Source organism: Anomaloglossus baeobatrachus, chromosome 2 (genome assembly GCF_048569485.1).
Source record: "Anomaloglossus baeobatrachus isolate aAnoBae1 chromosome 2, aAnoBae1.hap1, whole genome shotgun sequence".
Lineage (NCBI taxonomy): Eukaryota > Metazoa > Chordata > Amphibia > Anura > Aromobatidae > Anomaloglossus > Anomaloglossus baeobatrachus.
In genome coordinates, this window is record NC_134354.1 from 159,563,199 (window position 1) to 159,591,141 (window position 27,943).

Below are 27,943 nucleotides of genomic sequence, written 5' to 3' on the forward strand. Positions count from 1 at the left end.
TGCCTTTCCCGTCCCCTGGCTGACCCAGGGGAAGAAAAGTCCTCTGAGAGCCATGACTTGTTCATCTTGGTTCTTTTAGAAACACAGCGAGGGGACTCCAACCACAGTCTCCCTCGTTTCCACTAACTGGGCCACACACACCCCACTTGACTGGCATCGGTTGAGCCCCCTTTTGAAAAAGAAAAAGATGCTTTGCATGAAGCACTCTCAAAAATACGCGTGCCTTTCGCCTCCCCTAGCTGAGCCAGGGGAAGAAAAGTCCTCTGAGAGCCATGTCCACATTGTCAGTGGACAGACACGTGTGCTTATCTGCCAGCAGACCCCCAGCAGCACTGAAGACAGGTTCCGAGAGAACGCTGGCTGCAGGACACGACAAGATCCCCAAGGCGTACGTGGCGAGCTCAGGCAATTTATCAGGATTGGAAGCCTAAAATGAGCAGGGCTCAAGTTGCACAATAATGGAATCGATGTTTCCTTGCATATACTCATATATCTGTGTGTCCTCCTCTTTTTCCTTGTCCAGCTGTTTTGTTTTCGCATGAGTATATGTCCTTGTCACTTTCCCATGTGTTTGTGTTGTGTTGTGAGTTGTTTGTCACCTTTTGGACACCTTTGAGGGTGTTTTCTAGGTATTTTTATGTGTTTGTGATTGCCTGCCATTGTTTCCTATGCAGTTCGAGTTCGGTTCGTCGAACGTTCGACGAGCCGAACTCGAACGGGACCTCCGTTCGGCGAACCGACCTCGAGCCGAACCGGGACCGGTTCGCTCATCTCTAATTGAGACAAAACCTCTGACTGCACTTTCAGAGCAAAAAGTAATAAAAAAAGTCCCCACTGCAAAACATATATTTTTTTAAATGAAATACATTTTAAAGAAAAATGCAAAAGCTTTCACATTTTAGGTGTCCACACTAGACTGTAGTGACTGTACTGACTTATCACAGTTATCCTAATTTAATTAGTTAAAAAATAATTAAAACCAAAAAACAACATTTTTTCAATATTTGTGTCACAAAAAAAAAATGTATTCACAAAATCAAAAGTTTTGATCAGAGAGCATCCAGGTACTGCACCAATGGTTGGAACTGGGTGCTCTTCTAAAATGCACACTCCTTTTACTTCTGTTGGCATTTGGGACAGTTTGTTTTTGGTTCTGTTGCAGGGATGGAAGGAACAGCAAGTGTACCATGATCTTCAATCTATAAACTTTCCTAATGGCAGAAAGCACAGTTACTTTGTAAAATCCTTGATAGTAGTTTGTATGCTTGTATCCCATGTAAATAATGTACACACGTGGTCAAAATTATTGGTACCCCTCAATTTATGAAAGAAAAGCCCACAATGGTCACAGAAATAACTTGAGTCTGACAAAAGTAATAATAAATTAAAAAATCTATGAAAAATTAACAAATGAAAGTCAGACATTGGTTTTCAGCATTGCTTCCACAGAATTTAAAAAAAATAAATAAAACTCATGAAACAGGCCTGGATAGAAATGATGGTACCCATGAAAAGAATGTGACAAAAGGGACATGTTAAATCAATGTGTGTTCACTAATTAGCATCACAGGTGTCTACAATCTTGTAATCAGTCAGTGGACCTGTATGTAGGGCTACAGATACTCACTGTGCTGTTTGATGACATGGTGTGCAACACACTCAACATGTACCTGAGGAAGTGAAGGAAAGAGTTGTCTCAGGAGATTAGAAAGAAAATTATAGACAAGCATGTTATACGTAAAGGTTATAAGTCCATCTCCAAGCAGCTTTATATTCCTGTGACTACACTTGCACATAGTATTATTTAGAAATGTAAGATCCATGGGACTGTAGCCAACTTCCCTGGATGTGGCCACAGGAGGAAAAATTGATGGCAAATCAAAAAGACAGATAATACGAATGGTAACAAAAGAGTCCAGAAAAACTCCTAAAGAGATTAAAGGTGAACTTCAAGCTCAAGGAACATCAGTGTCAGATCGTACCATCCGTCGTTATTTCAGTCAAAGTGGACTCATGGGAGATGATCATGGAGGACACCATTGTTGAAAAAAAATTATAAAAAATCCAGACTGGAATTTGTCAAACTATATGTTGACAAGCCAAAAGGCTTCTGGGAAAATGTCATATGGACAGATGAGACAACAATGGAACTTTTTGGCAAGGCACATCAGCTCTATGTGGTTCAGTATAACAAAAATTGAAGTGTTCAGTGTAATAGGTTTACGAGAGAAGTCAAATAGGCTTAATGTGGCTATGAAAAAACGCAAAAAAATAAGAATGTGGAACAGCATTTTATGCAAAATTAAAAATCAACTTTCACTCATGTTAATTACAGTTAGACAATAAGAAAAAAAAATTCTTAAAATGTAAAAATTGCACAAGGGTGAGTATAAGAGATAAAATGAGATGGTAACGTCTCAGATACAGTCATGGCCAAAAGTGTAGGCACCTTTGAAATTGTTCCAGAAAATGAACTATTTCTCCAAGAACATAATTGCAATTTACACATGTTTTGTCATACACATGTTTATTTCCTTTGTGTGTCTTAAAAAAACACAAAAACATATGGAGAAAAAAAGCAAATTGGACATACCGTAATTTCACACAAAAAAGCAAAAATGGGCCAGACAAAATTGTTGGCACCTTTCCAAAATTGCATAAAACCAACTTTATTTCAAGCATGTGGTGCTCTTTCAAACTCACAGGGACAGGAATGTGATGTCACATACAGAAATAAACAAACAGGGGAAACCAAAACACTGTCACACAGCATACATACACAGAGGTATAAAACAAGAGATTAGTAAGAAAACAAGAGCAGGGTGGAAACAATAAGGCAACAGGTAAACTCCACAACAACAGCGTCTGAGGCGAGTTTTGTGTAAAACTGTGTTTGACAGCAGCTCTGCGTAGCGCTCAAAAAGAGCTGCATACAGGCAGTATAATCTATTTGTGTAATCTACCAAACACCAGAGAGTATAGGGCGTGCCTTGCGGTGTGAATATCTCACAAACATCATACTGTGCTGCATGATTTAGCTTTACGTAGCGCTCAAAACCAGCTGCTTACAGGCAGAGTTATAATTAGAGATGAGCAATCCTGAATGACAAAGATCGGAAAATGTTAAAATCATACGGTCTTTGGCCGTATTAAATCGGGATTAGACTTTTGAGCATTTACCGCAAAAGCCAGCAATCTTTCCAGGGATTGGTAAATGATCGGACTGCAAAAACCATCTTCTCTCTGCCCATCACAGCCATGTCATGTATTGGCATGGCTGGGATTGACTACTGTAAAAAAAAAGAAGCAAAAGGGTTAAAGCAGTACATACTTACCACGTCCCCATGGCTGCAGCGCTACTTTCCCTTCTTTATTAAAGGGGTGGTTCACCCATTTTTTTTATTTTGTCTATGAGTTTAACTTACCATTATAGGCGTTTTCTGCATTGGCCTCTATTTGCAGTTCTGGCATTGAGTGGCGCTATCCTGCACGCTCAGTGTCGGTCACATGACCCCCTGCTGCTGCGGCCTCTAGTATCCTCTTACGTCCCATCAAGTTCCAGGCTCTCAGACTTGACAGTTACGTCAGAGGATGCTGGCGCCACTCACAGTGATTGACTGGGCTGTGGGCAGTGACTACCGCACGTCACAGCCCAGCGTTGAGGGGAGGATCTGGAGATCGCCAGTGTGGAGCGGTGAAGAGGGCTGATCGTCCGGCAGATGGTGAGGCACGGGGCGCCAGTGTGGAGTACAGGGGGGTTTATTCAGCTGAAACCCCCCCTGTCACGTAAGTACTGATCTCACTCTCCACCCGCCCTCTCTGCTCCTATGTCAGGAGAACGGGCAGTGTGATCATGTGCTCCTCCCACCAGCACCACAGGATGCAGCTAGACACTGACAAGCTGGTGACATGCAGCACCGCATGTGTCAGAGCAGAGCATGTCACCGCTCTGCTCTGTCACCTGTCCTGCTGCATGGGACCAACTGTCTGCACTCTGTCACCTGCACCACAAGTCACAGAGTAGAGCAAGGTGGTGACAGAGCACCCCCCCTCTTCTCTCCCCCCACTCTCTTCCCTCCCTCTCCTCTTCCCCCTCTTCACTCCCTCTCTCTCTTTTCCCTCCCTCTCTCTCTTTTCCCTCCCTCTCTCTCTTTTCCCTCCTTCTCTCTCTTTTCCCTCCCTCTCTCTCTTTTCCCTCCCTCTCTCTTTTCCCTTCCTCTCTCTTTTCCCTCTCTCTCTCTCTTTTCCCCCTCTCTCTCTTTTCCCCTCTCTCTCTCTCTGTCTCTCTCTTTCCCCTCTCTCTCTCTCTTTTCCCTCTCTATCGCTCTCTCTCTCTTTTCCCTCTCTCTCTCTCTTTTCCCTCTCTCTCTTCTGGCATAGTCAGTACAGAAATCTCTCGATCGTGGAGGGGTGAGAGGGAGTAATAAACATGGAGTCCCTAATGTGTGTATTTAGTTCTAATAAAGTATTTTTCTCTGTGTGATGTCTTTTTTTTAACCCTTTATTGGAGATTCTTAATGGCCTGACATTAAGAATCTTGGGCTTTATACCAGTTCGTAAAACATAGCCGGTATTAACCCCTTATTACCCATCGTACCACCTGCCACCAGGGCCACTGGAAAAGTTGGATACAGCGCCAGAAGATGGCGCTTCTATGAAAGCGCCATTTTCTGGGGCGGCTGTGGACTGCAATTCGCAGCGGGGGGGCCAGAAAGCTTGGCCCACCCTGCGCTGAAGATTCCAATCCCCAGCTGCCTAGTTGTAGCTGGCTGGACACAAAAAAAAATAGCGAAGCCCACGTCATTTTTTTTTTTTAATTATTTCACGAAATTCATGAAATAATTTAAAAATAAAGGGCTTCCCTATATTTTTGGTTCCCAGCCGGGTACAAATAGGCAGCTGGGGGTTGAGGGAAGCCCGTACCTGCCTGGTGTACCTGGCAAGCGTACAAAAAATATAGTGAAGCCCACGTCATTTTTTTAAAAAAGTTTTTAGGCAAAAACCTTTATTAAAAAAAAAAAAAGGCTTTCCTGGATTTTCCATTGCCAGTGAAGGTAACACCAAGCAGCGTGAGTTAGCAGCCAGTAGCTGCTTGGGTTACCCTTAGCAATAGAAAATGCAGCGGGAGCCCACACTTTTATTTTTTACCCCTAACCCTAGGCTTTTCTTTTTTTTTATTTTTAATGAATTTTTTTTTTTAAAAAAAAAAATCGACATGGGCTTCGCACATCGAGCACCAGAGGATTTTACATCTCACTCATGCCTACTCATGACCACAGCGCCAGCAGAACAAGTAATCAGATGACTCCAGTGTCGGCCGATTACTTGTTCTGTGTCCCCCTGCATCCATCGCAGCATGTGCGGGCTGTGAGGTCACCTGAGTTCAGTCCAGCACTGGAGTCAGCTGATTTGAACTTAGCTGAACTCCAGCCCGCCCACGCTGCGATGGATGCAGGGGGACACAGAACAAGTAAGGCCTAAGCCACACACTGAGAAAAACGGTGCGAATAGAGTGTGATAAAACATCACATTCCATTCAGACCAATTTTAGCCTGTGTCTCAGCGCACATGAGCAATTATTTTCTCAGCCCTAATCGAACCGAGAAAACAATCGCAGGATGCAATTGCAATTGTAATGCAAGACTCTTTCTCTTTTACCCATTCAAGTGTATGGGTTGAGACAAAAATCGCACTGCACTTGCGGTACATCGGTGTACCGCGAGTGAAGAGCGAGAATCTCAATAACCGACTACGGAGGAGAGAGGGAGAGAAATCCCTCCCACCCCTCCTCAGTGCCGGCCCGCCCCTCCTGAGTGCCGGACCACCCCCCACAGCTGAGGTCCGCTCGCACAGTCAGACCTCAGTTGCAGGGACACATGCATGACACTCAGCTCTGCTGTACTGCCAGCGTGAGCCGAGTGTCATGCGAGGGGATCGCAGTAATCCCCGTGTGGCCCCAGCCTGATCGGCCGACACTGGAGTCTGCTGATCTGAACTCAGCTGAACTCCTGTACACACAGCCCGCACACGGTGACACATGATCGGCAACAGGCAGTGATTGTTGTTAACCTGCAGCCATTGCAGCGTGTGCAGGCTGTGAGATCAGGAGTCAGCTGACTCCAGTGTCGGCCGATAAATTCTGTGTCCCGCTGCAGAAGGATCCGGTAAAATAACGGTTGCATGCGTTGCACATTTAATCCACAGGATCCGGTCATATGCGGTTTGCGTTTTTTTGCCTACAGGCAAAAAAATCGCTGATGTGAAAGTAGGCGGCAAAATGCATGCCACACAGGTGATACACACAGACTAGGCAAGAGGGAAAAAAGCAATCTCATGACCCCTTAATTTTTTTTCCCCCAATTATTTTTTTCACATGTTGCGCCGGCTACTAATCATAATTTCTGTACACACACACACACACACAGACTATGAACTATATGAGAGCAAGCAGAAGATAACCGCTTTCTTCCCTTGGTTGTGCAGAGCTGCGAGCTTCTGCTGTCTGCTGTGATTGCTCTCAGTGCATCCACACTGGGAAGAGGCAGGGAGGAGTCTTTGGTCTTTAGGTGGAGAAGAGAGCTGAGTGGGTGTGAGTGGGTGTGTTAGATACAGTGGGTGTGTTAGATGCAGCCCTAGAGCCACAAAGAATTATGGGAGTTGTAGGAACTGAACCCAGGAAGTCAGAAGAGAGATTAACCCCATCAGAGCTGGAGCCAGCAATGAGGATGTGCTGCTAGACCACGATAAAAGGTAATATTGCTGAAAAAATAAAATAGATGTGTGGAGAGGCACATATTAGCAAGATTTATCAGAAAAAAAAAAGATCAGTTTTGGTAACTGGACAGCTTCTTTAACCCAATAAAGAACCTTGAAGTTCCACTATAATCCACACGATGTCCCACGACAGATCTGGCTCTGCACCCCGCCAGCCCTTTAATACTGACAGTGCCGGCCGAGGGTCAGGGAGTGCGGGGCAGACCCGCACACCCTTTCCGTGGCCGACACTATCACTGTTAAAGTGCGGGGCCTTGCCCATCACCCCAGCAGCCCTTTTCCACTGACAGTGCCGGCCAGGGGTAAGGAGTGTGGGGCTGTCCACACTCCCCTCCACCCAGCCAACACTATCACTGTTAAAATTTGGAGCCTGCCCCACTGCTTGCCAGCCCTTTACCAGTGTCAATACCGTCCAGGGGTCGGGGAGTGCGGAACTGCCCGCACTTCCCTCCTCCTGGCCGGCTCTGTCACGTAGATTGCGTATGGATTACGGCAGGACTTCAAGGCTCTTTTTGGGGTTAATAAAGAGGGTGCTGTATTTTATTTCAAATAAAAGATTTTTCTCTGTATTTGTGTTTATTTCTTTTTACTTATAGGATTAGTGATGGGCGTCTTATAGACCTCTACCCATCAGTAATTTTGCCTTGATGATGGTTGTGTGCTGTTATTAACCCCTGATTTACCCTGATTGCCATTGCACTAGGGTAATCGGGAATAGCCAGTTAAATCACTGGGATTGTCGCATCTATGGATGCAACAATTTTGGGACAGCTGCAGGTTGCTATTTTTAGGCTGGGGGGCTCCCAATTGCCATGGGTCTTTCCAGCCTGAGAATACCAGCCCCCAGCTGTCAGGTTTTATCATGGCTAGGTATCAAAATTGGGGGAGACCACATGCTGTTTTTTTAAATTGTTTATTTAAAAGTCTCATGTGGGTCCTCCTATTTTGATATCCAGCCAAGATAAGCGCACGGCTGGGGGCGGCACTTTGTAGCCGTATGTTTTATTTGTGATGGGTATCATAATAATGGGGGACCCTACACTAATTATTTTATTTATTTATTTATGTTTTTATGTTTATATGATATAGATCCACAGACCAGGTCTGTATTGGTTGTAGGCAGATGCTGTCACACAGTCTGGGGGCACATCTGACTGCAACTCATCCCATACGCTAGGACGGCCGGTGGCTGGGGAAAGCAGGGAAAGCAGTGCATTTGCAATGAAGGTAATCAGTGGCCTCTGAAGATAATGCACGGTCTGGAAGCAGCATAGAGCCACCCCAGAGCCACGGTAAGTACAGTTTGCCTGCTCCTGTTCCCCTATCCCTTCTACCAAAATTTTTAATTGCTGGATTCTGGTCCCTATAGACTTATATGGGGACTGGAATCCGGCCCAGATCCGGATTTTAAAAACCAGATAACAGTGACCCGCTGGTCCCGGTTACCTGCAAGTCCACTCATCACTAGTTATGACTGGAAGACCCAGGACATAATTAAATGGAGCTATTACCGTAATGAACACTGTTTAGGGACCTGTATCTCATTGATAACCACCAGTATTCCAGATCCTTTCTCAGAGTTTGGTGATGTATTTTCTTAGGATTGTGACTGCACCATAAGGTTGAAGCCAGGGGCCAATTTGCCCAATTGCAGACTATATAATCTGTCACATCCTGAGAGACAAGCTCTCAAGGAATACATAACGGAGAGCTTGGCTAATGGTCACATTAGGCCATCTTCGTCCCTTATGACTGCAAGTTTCATCTTTGTAAAAAAGAATGGCGGACGGCGTCTGTTCTTGGATATCCATGCGCTTAACTAGATTACGGTTCGGGACCCTTATCCTATGCCACTCATTCCGGACCTAGTCAATCAGATTAACGGTCCATACTCAATCTCAGGGGGGCTTATAATTGTATTCTGGTCCCACAGGGGGTTGCATAGAAGACAGCATTCAACACTCCAGGGGGGTCACTTTGAAAATCTGGTGATGCCATTTGGCCTGATCAATGTGCCTGCGGTTTTTCCACACTTTGTCAAAGATGTATTTGCTCACCTGTAGAAGAAATTTGTTATCATTTACTTGGATTACATTCTCGTTTATTCACAGGATTTTTGGTCAAATTTGAAACATGTTAAACAGGTTTCACAAATTCTCAGATAGAACAAGTTATGTGCTAAATTAGAAAAGTGTGTATTCGACTTTTTTGAACTTCCGTTTTTGGGTTATGTATCACTCCTCCTGGTATCTTAATTTTGTTTTGTTGTATTGTCTCAAATTGTCTGTACATGTCCCCTCTGAATTGTAAAGCGCTGCGGAATATGTTGGCGCTATAGAAATAAAACTTTATTATTATTATTATTATGTAATTTCCAAATCTGGTTTTAGGATGGATCCCACTAAGTTACAGGCTATGATAAAATGGGACCATCCTGAAAACCTTAAAGCACTACAACGTTTTTCGGGGTTCTCTAATTATTACAGGAAGTTTATTAAAAAACATTCTGCCATAGCAAGACCTCTGACGAACATGACTAAAAAAGGTACAGACTTTTTTAACTGGTTTCAGACTGCTTTATACGCATTTGACTCTCTATAAAAATGCTTCGCGTCAGCACCCGTATTTATACAACCTGATGTTTTTTTTACCCTTCACAGTGGAAATTGTCTCAAGGTCCGTCTGTTGATAACTTTCGTCCATGTTCCTTCTTTTCCAAGATGTTATCTCCGTCCGAACGCAATTATGACATTGGTAATAGGGAAATTCTCTCTATCAAATTAGCGTTCAAGGAGTGGGGACACTTTTTGGAGGGAGCTAGTCATCCTGTTAGTGTTATTACTGTTTATAAACCTTGAGCCGGTTAAACTTCTCACACTGAGACAAGCTCAGTGGTCATTATTTTTAACAGGTTTAACTTTTATGTAACTTATCATACAGTGTCCAAAAACACTAAGGCTGATGCTTTGTCCAGAAGTTTTCCGGGTGGGGGGGAACCTTGTGAGGAACCTGTGCCCATAAAGCAGAAGGGATTGGTGGTGTCGGCACTCAGTGCTGAGGTTGAAACTGAGATTGCTGAGGGTAAAGCAACGTTTTTGGTTGTAGTATCTTCTCGCCTGAACAAGAATTAAGTTCTAGTGTACTAGCATAGTGATTTATTTGTTTGTTTCAAATTATTATTGTCATTGCTTATGATCTTGCCTCTGGTTTGGTGTACATCCTGTGTGGGCATGCTGCATCAGCCATCTTTACAAAAGATGGTACTACTTATGGCTTGATAACCAAAGTTTGTGGCCACCACAAACCACACATATTAATAGTACTTCCATATTATTAATATTAGAGGTCCACAATTTTTTTGTATCTTGAAAAGAGGTGGGCGAACCCACAGATGTTTGGCTTCGGTGGGTCCAGCCGGACTTAAAAAAAATAAAAGACTAGTTTAGTACCAGACTTGATCCGAACTTGACCCCGGAAGCCGAATCCCATATAAGTCTAAGGAAACTGAACTTAAGTCTTATAAAATGATATTAGTAAAGGTTAGGGAGCTGCAAAAAGAAGCAAAATGGGGATTCAAGCAAGGCAAGAGTTTTTTTTAAAAAGAAAATAAATAAAAAAATAAATAATTTAAAAAAAATGCTGTGGGATCACCCACAGTGTTGATAACAACTGTAACTCAGGTACCGATGTCCGTGCACTGTCCTGACACCCTCCTCCTGTGGGGAAACCAGCACACTCACCCTCCTGGCCATTCAGCGGTGGCTGCCCCATCCCTGATCCCTGCCACCAGCTACCTAGACCTACTCATGCCACACAGGCCTCCTGGGAGCACCTATTCTTAAAGTGCCAGCATGCCCTAGCCTGGAAGTCCCTCTCAGTCTGTGACTGAGAGGAACAAAGCACCCTCCCCTTTTTGGGAAGTGCCTGGGCAACGTGATCTATATGTTAGTTGTTAGGTCCTTTGTGTTGCTGCTGCTTTATTGCTGTGTACCATATTGCTAACACATGTCTGTGTTCCAGTACCTGATATATCCCTTGCTGCACCCAGCTATACCAACTGTAACTGCCATACCCGCTACTGCACCTAACCGCCCCAGCTGTACCTGCCATATCCACTGCTGCACCTATCCTTACCAGCTGCATTTGCCATACCCGCTGCTTCACCAATCCGTACCAGCTGTATCTGCTAAAGCCGTTGCTGCATCAATCCATTGCGACCATACCTGCTGCATCAGCCTTTCCGGCTGCAACTGTGTTATCTGAGACTGTCAGTGTCTGTACACCTGGGGCTAGCTGTTGCAGCACCATGTCTCCCTGAGTAGCACCTGGTTGCTACCGGTTGCTTCCACCCTCACTATCAGAGGCTCTGGTGAATACTTGGTGTGCGCCAAAGTCATGCCCCTCATGTGTACTGTGTGCTATGGCCCAGTGTGTCCATAGTTATTGGGCTTTCCCTAACCTAAAAATAGCAGCCTACAGCTGTCCTAGAATTGGCACATCCATTATATGCGTCAATCCTGGTGCTTATTTGGGTCATCCTGATTGCCCTGGAGGGGTGGCAATTGAGTTAATATAAGGAGTTAATGACAGTTGTAATTTGTAAAAAATTACAGCTGCTGAGAAAATGTGGATTAGTAATGGGTAGGGGACTATGAGACACCCCCTTTACTAATTATGTAAGTAAAAAGAAATAAGCGCAAAACACAGAGAAAAATCTTTTATTTAAAAAAACACTCAATCTTTCCAATTGATTAACCCCCAAAATAACCATACTGGTTAGATTTAAGCCACACCATGATATCCTGGATTATCCCAGCTCTTGACATCCTGAGGTTGCAGTGTGTGGTCACATTAGAAAACGTGACTGATTACTGCAGCCTGTGGGACACACTGACAGAGCTGCAGCTGTGACAGTGGTGATATCAGTGAGTTCACCTGAGGTTGCAGCTGATGGTTGCCAAGGTACCTCAGCTATGACCTCAGGTGAACTCATTGAACTCAATGCTAGATTACCGGATTAGGCAATGTGCGCACATTGAGCATTTGGTTTCAGATATTTCTGCACCAAATCTGAATCTCCTTGCAGAAAAACATACACATAGCGTAATCTGGTAATCCAGCATTGAGTTCAATGACTTCACATGAGGTCAGAGCTGGGGTTTTCACTGTACCCCAGTTGTGACCTTAGGTGAACTCACCTCAGGACAACTCACTGAACTGAATCCAGATCACCTGAATGCCAGATTACTGGATTTGAGTTCACCTGAGGTGTTTTCTGAGTTCAATTAGTTCACCTCTAGTGAGTTCACCAACAGGTACCAACAGGGTGCCAACAGCTATGACCTCAGGTGAACTCACTGATGTCACCACTCTCTTAGCTGCAGCTAAATCAGTGTTTCCCTGATGCCACAGTGCTCAGTCGAATTTTTTAATATGACCGCGCACTGTGATCTCAGGATGTAAGAGCCGAGATCATTGTGGGACGTCATGGTGTGGATTTCATATGACTTGCAGGGTGTTTGAGGAGTTACTAAATTAGAGAAAGATTGTGGATTTTTTGTTTGCTTGGATTTTAAATAAAGGATTTTTCTGTGTTTTGAGTTTATTTCTTTTTATTTACACAATCAATAATAGGGGGGCTCATAGACCCTTCTCCATTACTAACCTTGAGCATGATGACAGCTGTGCTTTTTTGATAAATCACAGCTGTCATTAACCGCTTATATTACCCTGATTGCCACCACACCAGAGCAATCGGGATAAGCTGGGTAAAGCACCAGGATTGGTACATCTAATGGATGTGCCAGTTCTGGGGTGACTGTGGACTGATATTTTTAGGTTGGGGAGGGCCCAATAACCAGATTTTTTGCTTTTTGCTTTATTTGGCTGAAAGCCGTGTGACAATTCGATTAGTATAATTTTTTTGCTTTAATGTCCATATTGCTTTTTCCTTTTTTTTTTTTTTTATCCGAGTGGCCACACCCGAATAGTAACATGGATTTCCCTGAGAATTCCATGTTCGGCATCCGTGCAGGATTAAGGGTTCATGATTAAGGGTGAGTGCTTTCACTTGAAACGCGTTGTGCTGGTCATGTCATTCTTTGTGTCTGCATGATAAAATAAAGACGTGATTTTTTTGCCTGAAGAGCTGGACATCCTCATCTTTTGCATTATTTTGGGCTGTGGCGGTGCCTGTCCGTGCTCCAGGACGAAATCAAGACTGAGCTTTTTCCACGGTGAGCTGATTCATACTATTGAAATCCGTGCAGGGACCCTGAACTTTATAGTTTGGATTTACCCTTCACTAATCTTGAATAATAGCTACAGTTTGAGTCTCCATTTTATAAATAGTGGCACTAGCAATAATAAAATGGTCTATTAAAGATATGAACAAGTGGTATGGCTCTTACTCTAGCGGCAACTACAAGTCATATGGTTTTGACCCTAGTATCATTGTCTACTAATATTATGACCCCTTAACCCCCATGCTACTGTACTTCTGCACAATTGAGTCTGCTGCTGCCAACATTTGCCACTCGCTTGAGAGATGCTCCTGGTGTCTAATATATGTCAGTTTGTAATATGTAATAACTATTCATACTGTATTTTGTCTTGAAATTGCCTTCCGATTTGAATCTTCATTGCTTTGAAGGTGTTGTGAGCTGTTTTTATCTTACCTTAAAATTCCTTACCTTTACGAGTCCTGCCATTTTCCCAAACAGCACTTTCTAACAACATTGCGTAAGCGGGAGAAATGACACAACAAATTGTGTGATCCATTTTCTCCTGATTACTTTGCAATTAAATTGGGGACACCAACACGCGAGAATTGGTTATATAGATTTTATTTACAAAAGTTTATATACATGCGTTACTATTACTTATAAAATGAATGAGTTGGCTTAAATCCACAACTGGTAAAAAAAAAATGAATATAAAGTGTAATTACAATTGGCTCATAATTGTAGCAATGGACACATACAGTATGTATAGCTGCAGTTTTTCTTGTATTTATCAATCCAAATGACATTACAATGTTGAGCAGTGATCAAAGGCTAGTAAAATAGAAGACTTAAGGAAGACATATCACTAAATTTCTTAAACTAAGTACCTCTTCTAATTAATGCTGTTCCAATAAGTCTATAAATTGTTCTGTTCAAACGTTATGCGCATTTTCTCGTCAAATTTGTGGACATGTACCACAGAACTTCTCTGCAGGCATTTGCTTTTTCTCATCAATGACGGAAGCTCTGTGGCATACGCTAAGTTGGATGAAGAGATGACACACTAGGTAGAAAAAGACATGGATCGCACATCCCAAAATCATACAATGATCTAGAGCCGCTAAGCAAAAATGAAATACTAGAACGAGATTCTTAGTTGTGCATTCTGATCAGTGCATAAGAAGCTCACTGCCAAGTAATAGCGAACCTTTGAGTGGGTCCCTAATCTAAGCCTTAAAGTGCGGCACTGTGCACCAACCACGGCAGCAGCGACAATGCACCAGCAGGGCAGGTGACCTGGTGCCTCACAACACCCATGCAGCAAGGCAAAGCCCCCATGACTCCAGGCCACACCGCCCCACTGACACGAAATCACCACAAAAGGTGTCACCACACAGTACCAGCACACTGTAAGAGGACCTGCACACTCACCTACCACAGACTCCCATATGTGAACTGGGAGCAACAAAGGCTGACCCCTCTTGCAGTCTCCTACTGATTAAAATCACCTGTGCCGAATGGGGGGGACTGATCCAAGCAAAAAGCAGAGCGTGTAGAATAATAAATAACACATTAAAAAGAAAAAGGACATGGATCGCACATCCATGGTGACATTGGTGACACCTTTTGTGGTAATTTCCTGTCAGTGGGGTGGTGTGGCCTGGAGCCATGGGGGCTTTGCCTTGCAGCATGGGTGCTGTGAGGCACCAGGTCACCTGCCCTGCTGTTGCTTTATCGCTGCAGCAGTGGTTAGTGCACGGTGCCACACTATAAGGTTTTGATTAGGAACCCACTCAGAGTTTCGCCGTGACGTGGCAGTGGGCTTAATTTGAGTCTGATCAGAAAGTACAGCTAAGAACCTGATGTTCTATTATTTAATTTTTTGCCTAATGGCTTTAGATCATTGTATTATTTGGGATTTGCGATCCATGTCTTTTTTCTATTAAATGTGTTGGATGAAGAGATGATTTGTCTCTTTACTACGGGGCATAATTTTGTACCAGAGTGACCAGAACAAAAAAAGAAAAACAGATCCATAATCATTGATACAGCGGCAATCATAGAAAATACACAGTTTAAATTAAAAAAAAATAATGAATGTTTATCTTTAAAGGTAATCTGTCATGTGGGATAATGCTATTAACCTGAAAATATGGAGTTAATCTGCAGGATAATATTGTTACAATGTCACCCGGCCACCTAATGACCTTCATTCCTTCCAGGAGCCACCGTCTCAGTCACTCAGGTGTGCCTGGAGAGGCTACAGTCACCACTCAGTATACTGTGAGTGACAGCTGTAAGCACACCCAACAGTTTCATTGACAGTCGTCTCTGCACTGATGTACTGCATACCCGACTGTCAATCAAAGTGCCGGGCGTGGTTACAACCGCTGATCACTGTTTACTCTAGCCAACACGCCTGTATGACAAAGGTAGCGACTCATGAGAGGAACAAATTTAATTTTTTTCTCGGAGCTGTACTTTAGAAACAGGGGCTGTGCACCTTTCTAATGCTATTAATTGGCAGATTAACCTTCTGTTTGCTTGTTAGTAGCGCTATCCGACATGATGTGCTCCCTTGAAGTCCTGACACAAGTACTTTGTTTTCTTAAGTACATATGTACTTAATTTTATTTACCCAAACTTAAAAATTACAGACATTTGTACAGTATTTCCAATGCCAACATTTTAATATTTCATGAACCACTCAATGTTTGAACTTCATCATAAAACCATCTCTCGAAAGAAGTGCTGCCTTTTTAGTCCCATGTTCTTAGTTCAAATTCTGATTCCCTCTAAGATGCAAGTAGAAAAGTAACATTCAGCGCCCTCAGCTCGTATAAAAGGTGAGTCAAATGTCTACATGTCGCTCACTTGGTTGTTGTCGTACCTGTGGTTGTTCCCATTTTGTAAGGTTTCACACTGTCCACTGGAAAAGGTCAGAGCAGAGAACACACTGTCTCGTCTTACGACACACTGTTTAAAACTTCGAGACCTGCAATTCAACAACTCCAATGCTTTCTTACGAAATTCTTTAGAAGCAAAATAATAGAGAAATGGGTCCACACAACTGCTTAAGCAGCTCAATGTAAGAGTCAACTTGTAAGCATAGTAATAACTCTTACCATAGAACAGGCGGACAATTGTGTGCAGCAGAAGAATCAGATTGTTTGGTACAAAACAGGTGATGAACACTATGAGGACAAATATAGCAAGGTTGATAGATCTTTTTTCATAACCAGTACCATGCCTGTTGGACGTCTGAATCAGCTTCCTAATGATACGGACATAAGAAACCACAATAATTATAAATGGTATTAAAAAAAAGAAAAGGAAAAGTCCAATGATGAATACTGCCCAGATTAAGAGGCTTGGCAACATGTTCCATTTGAGAACATCAAAGCATGTTCTGATATTTAGATCTTTTACTTCGTACATTAGATCCGTCGACTCCATAGGGTACAATGCAACCAGCAACACGAGCCAAATTAGCAAAATCGCTCCAATTGCGTACCTTTTTCTCCTCCATATACTCGATTTCATTGGGTGGACGATGCCCAAGTACCGCTCCAGGCTTATTAACATGATTGTTAATATTGTACCATACATATTCACATAAAACATAATTGTCACCACATTGCAAAGTTCCTTCCCGAATATCCAATCGTTCTTGTTGGCATGGTAGTGTATTTGAAATGGAAGAAGCAAGGCGAGTGCAAGGTCTGTAATGCTCAGGTTGATCATAAGAATTACTGAAGATGTGAGGGGTTTAGAGTGAAATACCAAAATCCAAAGTGAAATTACATTTCCGGGAATACTTACTAAAGTTACAAATGAGTACACTACTGGTAAAGCCACCATGATAGCTTTGTTTTCAAGCATATTTAATGTCTCATTGTCTGGATGGGATTCATTTGGTAAGCTGTTCAAATTCATCATGGTTCCGTTTTATGATGGTTTTAACTTGGCTTACACAAGTACCCCTGCAAGATAATGGAATATAAGGTAAGTAGCTGTATAGTTTTAAACCAAGTCAGAAAAAAGCCGGCCAAACATATTAAATGGCTGGTGGCTGAATGATGCTTTGGCCAATCATTCGGCTAACAGTCATCTCAGACGACTCTCATACACAAGAGCGTTCTTGTGTTCTCTATGAATAAACCCCTGGCAATATGTTGGCCAGTGCTTTTATCCAGGAGGACAGTGCTATTGGCAGTCTGAAATAGGACATGCCCGGTCAACATCTCCCCAATGACCATTTGGCTTGCACCTCCATACCCATTCCACTGTTGATATCGGCAGGTTTGTCCAACAATATTCTAAAGGGTATGGCATTGCTTTCAATCTATCACAAGCCAGGTAATCAGAATGTATGTCATAAAAGCAACTACACAATGGCATGGAACCCAAAATAACAATGTGCCCTAAGGTCTATTTCCGAATATTGAAAGAATTATGGTGAACTTTCATTATAAAAAAATACTTTTAATGTCCTTATACTATAAAAGTAGCTTGTTGTGTGACCTTGAACCACTTAATATAGTATGGAGTTGTGAAATGTTATAATTTATATCATATACATGCCTTCAGTAGCTTATAAATTAAAATGGTACAGGAGGAAGTTGAGGGCAGGAGACATCTGCAGCTTCTCTTTCCTAATGTACAGTAGTACAATATACAACAGTCTCACTCTGAGTACATAATAAGGGAAACCATGGATAGCGGCTGCTTGAGATGAAAACATCTCCTGCCTTGTGGGAGAACCACAACGTTTTTTTCTCTACCCCAGATTCACGCCATAGAAAATTATTCATTGTATAGTATAAAGCAACCAGTAAATAATGATAACTTCCTGATTTCGAAAGTACCTGCAAAACGTTCAGAAATACTGATGAAACACATGAAAGACTTGCTGGTTTCATTATATTGCTAAACATATGACACCTTCAGAATGAACACCAATTCACTGGAAACATTATAAAAAAAATAAGATTAAAAGAATGCTTGAATAATACGAAGAAACAAAACATCACACCGGTCCACTTCCTATAATTTTCGCATTTAGGCACTTCTGGTAACATATAGCTATTTCTGATTATGACATTTTTACCCCATAAAAAGGATGTGTCTGCTCTCTTGACGTCTGTTTTTTGTATCAAGAGCACTTATTTTAAATATTTTTTTCAAGAATATTATTTTTCATAAAACACAATACTGGTACATCATCAAATTTTAAGGGGATTTATTTATTAATTGTTCCAACTGGAAATGCATGAGCAGATGACACATTTCCATTACCCTTTCACTAGTGTTTTTGTATACACATACTGAGGAGCAAAAGGGTAACAATATTTTGAACTTTTGACTTTCCGGCTCCATATCTCACCATCCACTAAAGCTTCGATCATGAGACTACCATCATTTAATAGACAATCATCTTGGTTATCTTATACATAAATGTGACCTGAATCTATTTAGCATATGATTAGCTATGCAGATTCTTGTCACCTCACTGCATTGTTACTGTGTTGCTCCCACTGGTGGAAAAAAATCTTTCTCCTGTTTACTACAAATTACCATCTGTTCTCACATTCTCTACTGTCTCAGTTGATTTATAAGTATAAGGTCACTGTTTCAAATCATGAGCAGCCATGAATAAAATTTCCCAAGAAAAGAGAATAAGCATCATCCAGCTCATTGATAGCGGTCAGACAAGAAAATTGACAAACTGCATCATATTAGTCCCATCACAGTTGGAAGAATATGAAATGAAGTCCATCCATCCATTTATTCAAAAGCCAAGAGGTGGATGTCCAGGAAAAATATCGAGGTCAACAAGTTGGCTCATCACAAAGTCTATAAGTTCTAGATCAACAAACACGGCAGTGGAGGTGGCTCATATGCTTCATAATAGTGAGATCACAGATATCCCTGGAAGTAACATCGGACATATGTTACAGAAGTTTGGAATGGTGGCCCGAAAAAAGGTGAAGATGTCTCAACATCAATATTGTCATAAGAGGTGTCAGTTCGAGCATACAAAAAAGTACCAAAAGGGGACAGTAGAAGATTGAAAACAGTTGATTTGGAGTGGTGAGATGAAACTCCATAGACTAGACTCTGATAACTAGAGTTGAGCGCGGTTCGTGGTTCGTGGTTCTCCAGTTCTAGGCTCGAGTGATTTTGGGGCCTGTTCTAGATCGAACTAGAACTCGAGCTTTTTGCAAAAGCTCGATAGTTCTAGAAACGTTCGAGAACGGTTCTAGCAGCAAAAAAACAGCTAAATCCTAGCTTGGTTTCTGCTGTAATAGTGTAAGTCACTCTGTGAATCACACTATTATGAAATTTCAGTGTATAGTGTGCGTGAACAGCGCCTTCAGATCACTGCTGTTTGTATAATGGCGATCGCCATTTTTTTTTTTTTTTTCTTGTCTTCCTTCCCTAAGCGCGCGCGTCTTGTGGGGCGGGCCAGCATGTCAGCCAATCCTAGACACACACACAGCTAAGTGGACTTTGAGCCAGAGAAGCAACGGCATGTGTGATAGGATGTCCATGTCACATGTCCCTGCATTATAAAACCGGACATTTTCTTCCAGGACGCCATTATCTGCCTTCTGTGTCTTTGGTGTCAGACATCACTGTTGCAGCTCCGTCCTCCTGAGTCCTATCGCCGATACAGCTGTATGCGCTGCATACACAGCGTTAGACAGCTTAGGGAGAGCACTTTATAGCAGTCCTTTTAAGGGCTCAAACCGGCAGGGTCAGAGTTAAGGTGACAGGTCCTGAAAACAGCGCCAGCGTCTGTGTAGCCAAGGTCAGGGATTTCCTCCCTGCATTTCCCTATTAGGAGGGATAGAAAGGCAGGCTTCCATTCCTCTACCCAGAGCCCCAAAATCCTGGCACTGTACCCTCGTGTCCTCTGCACACTCCAACTCATTATAACTAAGCCATTATACTAGCAAACACTCAGTGTACCTAGTGGCATCCTATCTGTGGCTATTGGACTTTGCTATAGTCCCACTAGTGCAAAGACATTTGCAGAGCGCATCTGCCTGCGTTGCACACTCCAACTCATTATAACTAAGCCATTATACTAGCAAACACTCAGTGTACCTAGTGGCATCCTATACGTGGCTATTGGACTTTGCTATAGTCCCACTAGTGCAAAGACATTTGCAGAGCGCATCTGCCTGCGTTGCACACTCCAACTCATTATAACTAAGCCATTATACTAGCAAATACTCAGTGTACCTAGTGGCATCCTATACGTGGCTATTGGACTTTGCTATAGTCCCACTAGTGCAAAGACATTTGCAGAGCGCATCTGCCTCCGTTGCACACTCCAACTCATTATAACTAAGCCATTATACTAGCAAACACTCAGTGTACCTAGTGGCATCCTATACGTGGCTATTGGACTTTGCTATAGTCCCACTAGTGCAAAGACATTTGCAGAGCGCATCTGCCTGCGTTGCACACTCCAACTCATTATAACTAAGCCATTATACTAGCAAACACTCAGTGTACCTAGTGGCATCCTATACGTGGCTATTGGACTTTGCTATAGTCCCACTAGTGCAAAGACATTTGCAGAGCGCATCTGCCTGCGTTGCACACTCCAACTCATTATAACTAAGCCATTATACTAGCAAACACTCAGTGTACCTAGTGGCATCCTATACGTGGCTATTGGACTTTGCTATAGTCCCACTAGTGCAAAGACATTTGCAGAGCGTATCTGCCTGCGTTGCACACTTCAACTCATTATAACTAAGCCATTATACTAGCAAACACTCAGTGTACCTAGTGGCATCCTATACGTGGCTATTGGACTTTGCTATAGTCCCACTAGTGCAAAGACATTTGCAGAGCGCATCTGCCTGCGTTGCACACTCCAACTCATTATAACTAAGCCATTATACTAGCAAACACTCAGTGTACCTAGTGGCATCCTATACGTGGCTATTGGACTTTGCTATAGTCCCACTAGTGCAAAGACATTTGCAGAGCGCATCTGCCTGCGTTGCACACTCCAACTCATTATAACTAAGCCATTATACTAGCAAACACTCAGTGTACCTAGTGGCATCCTATACGTGGCTATTGGACTTTGCTATAGTCCCACTAGTGCAAAGACATTTGCAGAGCGCATCTGCCTGCGTTGCACACTCCAACTCATTATAACTAAGCCATTATACTAGCAAACACTCAGTGTACCTAGTGGCATCCTATACGTGGCTATTGGACTTTGCTATAGTCCCACTAGTGCAAAGACATTTGCAGAGCGCATCTGCCTGCGTTGCACACTCCAACTCATTATAACTAAGCCATTATACTAGCAAACACTCAGTGTACCTAGTGGCATCCTATACGTGGCTATTGGACTTTGCTATAGTCCCACTAGTGCAAAGACATTTGCAGAGCGCATCTGCCTCCGTTGCACACTCCAACTCATTATAACTAAGCCATTATACTAGCAAACACTCAGTGTACCTAGTGGCATCCTATACGTGGCTATTGGACTTTGCTATAGTCCCACTAGTGCAAAGACATTTGCAGAGCGCATCTGCCTGCGTTGCACACTCCAACTCATTATAACTAAGCCATTATACTAGCAAACACTCAGTGTACCTAGTGGCATCCCATACGTGGCTATTGGACTTTGCTATAGTCCCACTAGTGCAAAGACATTTGCAGAGCGCATCTGCCTGCGTTGCACACTCCAACTCATTATAACTAAGCCATTATACTAGCAAACACTCAGTGTACCTAGTGGCATCCTATACGTGGCTATTGGACTTTGCTATAGTCCCACTAGTGCAAAGACATTTGCAGAGCGCATCTGCCTGCGTTGCACACTTCAACTCATTATAACTAAGCCATTATACTAGCAAACACTCAGTGTACCTAGTGGCATCCTATACGTGGCTATTGGACTTTGCTATAGTCCCACTAGTGCAAAGACATTTGCAGAGCGCATCTGCCTGCGTTGCACACTCCAACTCATTATAACTAAGCCATTATACTAGCAAACACTCAGTGTACCTAGTGGCATCCTATACGTGGCTATTGGACTTTGCTATAGTCCCACTAGTGCAAAGACATTTGCAGAGCGCATCTGCCTGCGTTGCACACTCCAACTCATTATAACTAAGCCATTATACTAGCAAACACTCAGTGTACCTAGTGGCATCCTATACGTGGCTATTGGACATTGCTATAGTCCCACTAGTGCAAAGACATTTGCAGAGCGCATCTGCCTGCGTTGCACACTCCAACTCATTATAACTAAGCCATTATACTAGCAAACACTCAGTGTACCTAGTGGCATCCTATACGTGGCTATTGGACTTTGCTATAGTCCCACTAGTGCAAAGACATTTGCAGAGCGCATCTGCCTGCGTTGCACACTTCAACTCATTATAACTAAGCCATTATACTAGCAAACACTCAGTGTACCTAGTGGCATCCTATACGTGGCTATTGGACTTTGCTATAGTCCCACTAGTGCAAAGACATTTGCAGAGCGCATCTGCCTGCGTTGCACACTCCAACTCATTATAACTAAGCCATTATACTAGCAAACACTCAGTGTACCTAGTGGCATCCTATACGTGGCTATTGGACTTTGCTATAGTCCCACTAGTGCAAAGACATTTGCAGAGCGCATCTGCCTGCGTTGCACACTCCAACTTATTATAACTAAGCCATTATACTAGCAAATACTCAGTGTACCTAGTGGCATCCTATACGTGGCTATTGGACTTTGCTATAGTCCCACTAGTGCAAAGACATTTGCAGAGCGCATCTGCCTGCGTTGCACACTCCAACTCATTATAACTAAGCCATTATACTAGCAAACACTCAGTGTACCTAGTGGCATCCTATACGTGGCTATTGGACTTTGCTATAGTCCCACTAGTGCAAAGACATTTGCAGAGCGCATCTGCCTGCGTTGCACACTTCAACTCATTATAACTAAGCCATTATACTAGCAAACACTCAGTGTACCTAGTGGCATCCTATCTGTGGCTATTGGACTTTGCTATAGTCCCACTAGTGCAAAGACATTTGCAGAGCGCATCTGCCTGCGTTGCACACTCCAACTCATTATAACTAAGCCATTATACTAGCAAACACTCAGTGTACCTAGTGGCATCCTATACGTGGCTATTGGACTTTGCTATAGTCCCACTAGTGCAAAGACATTTGCAGAGCGCATCTGCCTGCGTTGCACACTCCAACTCATTATAACTAAGCCATTATACTAGCAAACACTCAGTGTACCTAGTGGCATCTTATCTGTGGCTATTGGACTTTGCTATAGTCCCACTAGTGCAAAGACATTTGCAGAGCGCATCTGCCTGCGTTGCACACTCCAACTCATTATAACTAAGCCATTATACTAGCAAACACTCAGTGTACCTAGTGGCATCCTATACGTGGCTATTGGACTTTGCTATAGTCCCACTAGTGAAAAGACATTTGCAGAGCGCATCTGCCTGCGTTGCACACTCCAACTCATTATAACTAAGCCATTATACTAGCAAACACTCAGTGTACCTAGTGGCATCCTATACGTGGCTATTGGACTTTGCTATAGTCCCACTAGTGCAAAGACATTTGCAGAGCGCATCTGCCTGCGTTGCACACTCCAACTCATTATAACTAAGCCATTATACTAGCAAACACTCAGTGTACCTAGTGGCATCCTATACGTGGCTATTGGACTTTGCTATAGTCCCACTAGTGCAAAGACATTTGCAGAGCGCATCTGCCTGCGTTGCACACTCCAACTCATTATAACTAAGCCATTATACTAGCAAACACTCAGTGTACCTAGTGGCATCCTATACGTGGCTATTGGACTTTGCTATAGTCCCACTAGTGCAAAGACATTTGCAGAGCGCATCTGCCTGCTTTGCACACTTCAACTCATTATAACTAAGCCATTATACTAGCAAACACTCAGTGTACCTAGTGGCATCCTATCTGTGGCTATTGGACTTTGCTAAAGTCCCACTAGTGCAAAGACATTTGCAGAGCGCATCTGCCTGCGTTGCACACTCCAACTCATTATAACTAAGCCATTATACTAGCAAACACTCAGTGTACCTAGTGGCATCTTATCTGTGGCTATTGGACTTTGCTATAGTCCCACTAGTGCAAAGACATTTGCAGAGCGCATCTGCCTGCGTTGCACACTCCAACTCATTATAACTAAGCCATTATACTAGCATTTTTTGCTGCCAGTTTAAGGGCCGTAGTTGCATTGTCAGGGATATTTATTCTTTATTATTCTGCTGTTAATAAAGCTAGACCACCACTGCAATCTTCACCACCTCTCAATTTTTACTACCACATTTTCAGTCCACAATCTTGTCGCAATCAACATGAGTGGCAAAATGACAGATGCTGGTGGAAAGGGGAAGAGGCGTGGTGGAAAAGGCAAAAAAGGTTTTGTCTGTGGTGAAGGTGGCAAAGCTCCATTATCATCTGCTGAAGATAGACCATCTACCAGCAAAAGTAAGATGTCTACTACTTACCGTGGACAATCCGATGTGCTCCCTTTTTTACGGACACGAACAACAGGAAGAAAGGTAGATGATGGGCAAAAAAGGAAAATGCTTGAATGGATCTCAAGTGGTCCAACAAGTGCCCTCTCAGCCACTTCAAGTACCGCATCCAAAAAACACCAGTCCTCTGAGTTGTCATCCCAATCACACTTGATTTCTCCCAGCTCTGAAGTCTCCATCAGCCCTGCACAGTATGGTGGAACTGAGATGGCTGAGTCTGCAGAGCTGTTCAGTCACACTATAGCCTGGGAATCAGAGGTCTGCTCCCAAGCTACAGTGAGTACAGAACAGGAAATGGTCTGCAGTGATGCCCAGAACCTTTGTGACTCTGATTCAGGCCGTAAGGACCAAGTTTCTGAGCATAATGTTGACCCTTTGTCACAAACTGTAACACCTGTGGTTATAGACAATGAGGAACATACTGATGAAGATGAGACGCAGATACCCGATTGGGATGACAACTTAAATATTCGGTCAGGGCAAGAAGAGGCTCGGTCTGAGGGGGAGGGGAGTGCAAACACAACAATTGATGATGAAGTTCTAGATCCCACCTACTGTCAACCCCCAGTCAGGCACTCGAGGAGGTCAACAGAGGCGGTGGAGGAGGATGCAACCGACGACGAAGTTACCTTGCGCCTTCCTGGACAGAGTCGGAGCACTGGTAGCACGTCTACAACTGCATCCTCAGCCACCACTCTGCCTCTGAGCATTATTCGGGGTGGATCAACAGGTCGCATGGCCTCTAAGCCTTGCCTAGCCTGGTCCTTTTTTGACATAGCAAAAGATCGCCCAAATCATGTGATATGTAAAATTTGTCATGATTCTCTTAGTAGAGGTCAAAACCTCAGCAGTTTGACAACTTCTTCCATGAATCGTCACATGAATAAATATCATAGGTCCCGGTGGGAAGCTCACTGTGCTGCAATGTGGCCTAGCGGAGCGAACCATCCACCGCCCGCCCCTTCCAGTGCATCCGCGCGCTCTTCATCTTCTAGGACTGTGGGGACAGCTGTCACACCTGTTTTTCCACGCAAAACTTCCACCACTGTAACCGCAACAGGCAGTTTGCTTGGTAGGTCGTCAGTTGGTTTGGAAGGGGAAACAAGTGAGTGTGTACAGCTCTCTCAGACATCGATAGCACCAACGTTGGATGAAGGCAACATCATGTCTCCGCCTGCACTTTCCTCACAAACCTGCATTTTTCCAGGGACACCCTACTCAACACCGTCTACACACAGCAGCCAGATCTCTGTCCCTCAGATGTGGTCAAATAAAAGGCCACTTCCTCCGACCCATGACAAAGCTAAGAGGTTGACTCTATCCCTCTGTAAGCTGTTGGCTACCGAAATGCTGCCTTTCCGCCTAGTGGACACACAGGATTTTAGAGAGCTGTCGCTGTGCCCCAGTACCAGATGCCTAGTCGCCACTACTTCTCTAAGAAAGGTGTGCCCGCGCTACACCAGCATGTCGCACACAACATCACCGCTTCCTTGAGAAACTCTGTGTGTGAACGGGTGCATTTCACCACCGATACTTGGACCAGTAAGCATGGACAGGGACGTTACATGTCGCTGACTGGGCACTGGGTAACTATGGTGATAGATGGTGAAGGGTCTGCTGCACAAGTCTTGCCGTCCCCACGACTTGTGTGTCAATCCTCTGTCTGTCCAAGTTCCGCCACAGCTTCTGCATCCTCCACCTCATCTGGGTCCTCCACCTCCGCCCCAAGCCTGCCTGGTCAGGCCACCAGCGTTCTCACTGCGCAGAAGGAATCACGCACGCCTCATTACTATTCTGGCAGCAGAGCGCAACGGCATCAGGCGGTCTTTAGCTTGACATGTCTTGGGAATAAGAGTCACACAGCTGAGGAGTTGTGGTCAGCTCTGCGGTCCGAGTTTAATAAATGGTTGTCTCCACTCAACCTGCAGCCTGGTAAGGCCGTGTGCGACAATGCTGCAAACCTGGGTGCGGCCCTTCGCCTGGGCAAGGTGACACACGTACCTTGTATGGCTCACGTGTTGAACCTTGTCGTCCAGCAATTTTTAACACACTATCCCGGCCTAGATGCCCTTCTGAACAGGGCACGAAAACTGTCTGCTCACTTCCGCCGTTCAAGCGCCGCAGCAGAGCGACTTGCATCGCTCCAGAAGTCTTTCGGCCTGCCGGTTCATCGCCTGAAATGCGATGTGGCGACACGCTGGAATTCAACTCTCCACATGTTACAGCGACTGTGGCAGCACCGCAGAGCCCTGGTGCAATACGTCATGACGTATAGCCTGGACCAACGAGATGCAGAGGTGGGGCAGATCACCCTGATGGAGTGGTCTCAGATCAAGGACCTATGCACCCTTCTGCACAGTTTCGACATGGCGACGAATATGTTTAGCGCTGACAATGCCATTATCAGCATGACGATTCCAGTCATTTACATGCTGGAGCACACACTAAACACTATTCGGAGTCAGGGGGTGGGACAACATGAAGGGGAGGAACTACAGGAGGATTCATATGCGCAATGGACAACAACATCACCAAGGTCCAGACGTTCATCATCACCAACGCAGCAGGCATGGGACCATGGGGGACAGGGATCGACAAAAGCGCATAGTAGCAGGTGAAATGTTGAGCAAGGTGCAGGAGAACATGAAGAAATGGAGGACGAACTGTCCATGGACATGGAAGACTCAGCGGATGAGGGAGACCTTGGTCAAATTTCAGTTGAAAGAGGTTGGGGGGAGATGTCAGAGGAAGAAAGAACGGGTAGCACCTCTATGCCACAAACACAGCGTGGACTTGGTCCGCATGGCTGCGCAAGACACATGAGTGCCTTTTTGTTGCACTACCTCCAACATGACAGTCGTATTGTCAAAATTAGAAGTGATGATGACTACTGGATTGCCACACTATTAGATCCCCGGTACAAGTCCAAATTTTGTGACATAATTCCAGCCATAGAAAGGGACGCACGTATGCAGGAGTATCAGCAGAAGCTGTTACTCGATCTTAGCTCGGCTTTTCCACCAAACAACCGTGCAGGTGCAGGGAGGGAATCTCCCAGTTGTAACTTGACAAACATGGGACGGTCTCGTCATCTTCAACAGTCTACCCGTACCAGTAGGACCGTATCTGGTGCTGGTAACAGCAATTTTATGGAATCTTTTCATAATTTTTTTAGACCCTCTTTTGCAAGGCCACCAGAGAAAACAAGTCTGACACATAGTCAACGGCTGGAGAGGATGATACAGGAGTATCTCCAAATGAACATCGATGCCATGACTGTGCAACTGGAGCCTTGCTCCTTTTGGGCTTCAAACCTAGAAAAATGGCCAGAGCTCGCAACTTACGCCTTGGAGATTTTGTCGTGTCCAG

General features: G+C 43.9%; 1 protein-coding gene across 1 annotated transcript in view; it reads right to left on the bottom strand.

The window, feature by feature from the left end:
- Nucleotides 1–14,757: 14,757 nt before the first annotated feature.
- Nucleotides 14,758–27,943, bottom strand: part of P2RY8 (P2Y receptor family member 8) — an 85,698-nt gene continuing 72,512 nt past the window's right edge. Inside the window, exon 3 of the mRNA XM_075333464.1 lies at nucleotides 14,758–16,981. Coding sequence (XP_075189579.1) covers nucleotides 15,858–16,937 — 1,080 coding nt within the window. The 5' untranslated portion in view covers nucleotides 16,938–16,981 and the 3' untranslated portion in view covers nucleotides 14,758–15,857. The remainder of the gene's footprint in view (nucleotides 16,982–27,943) is intronic.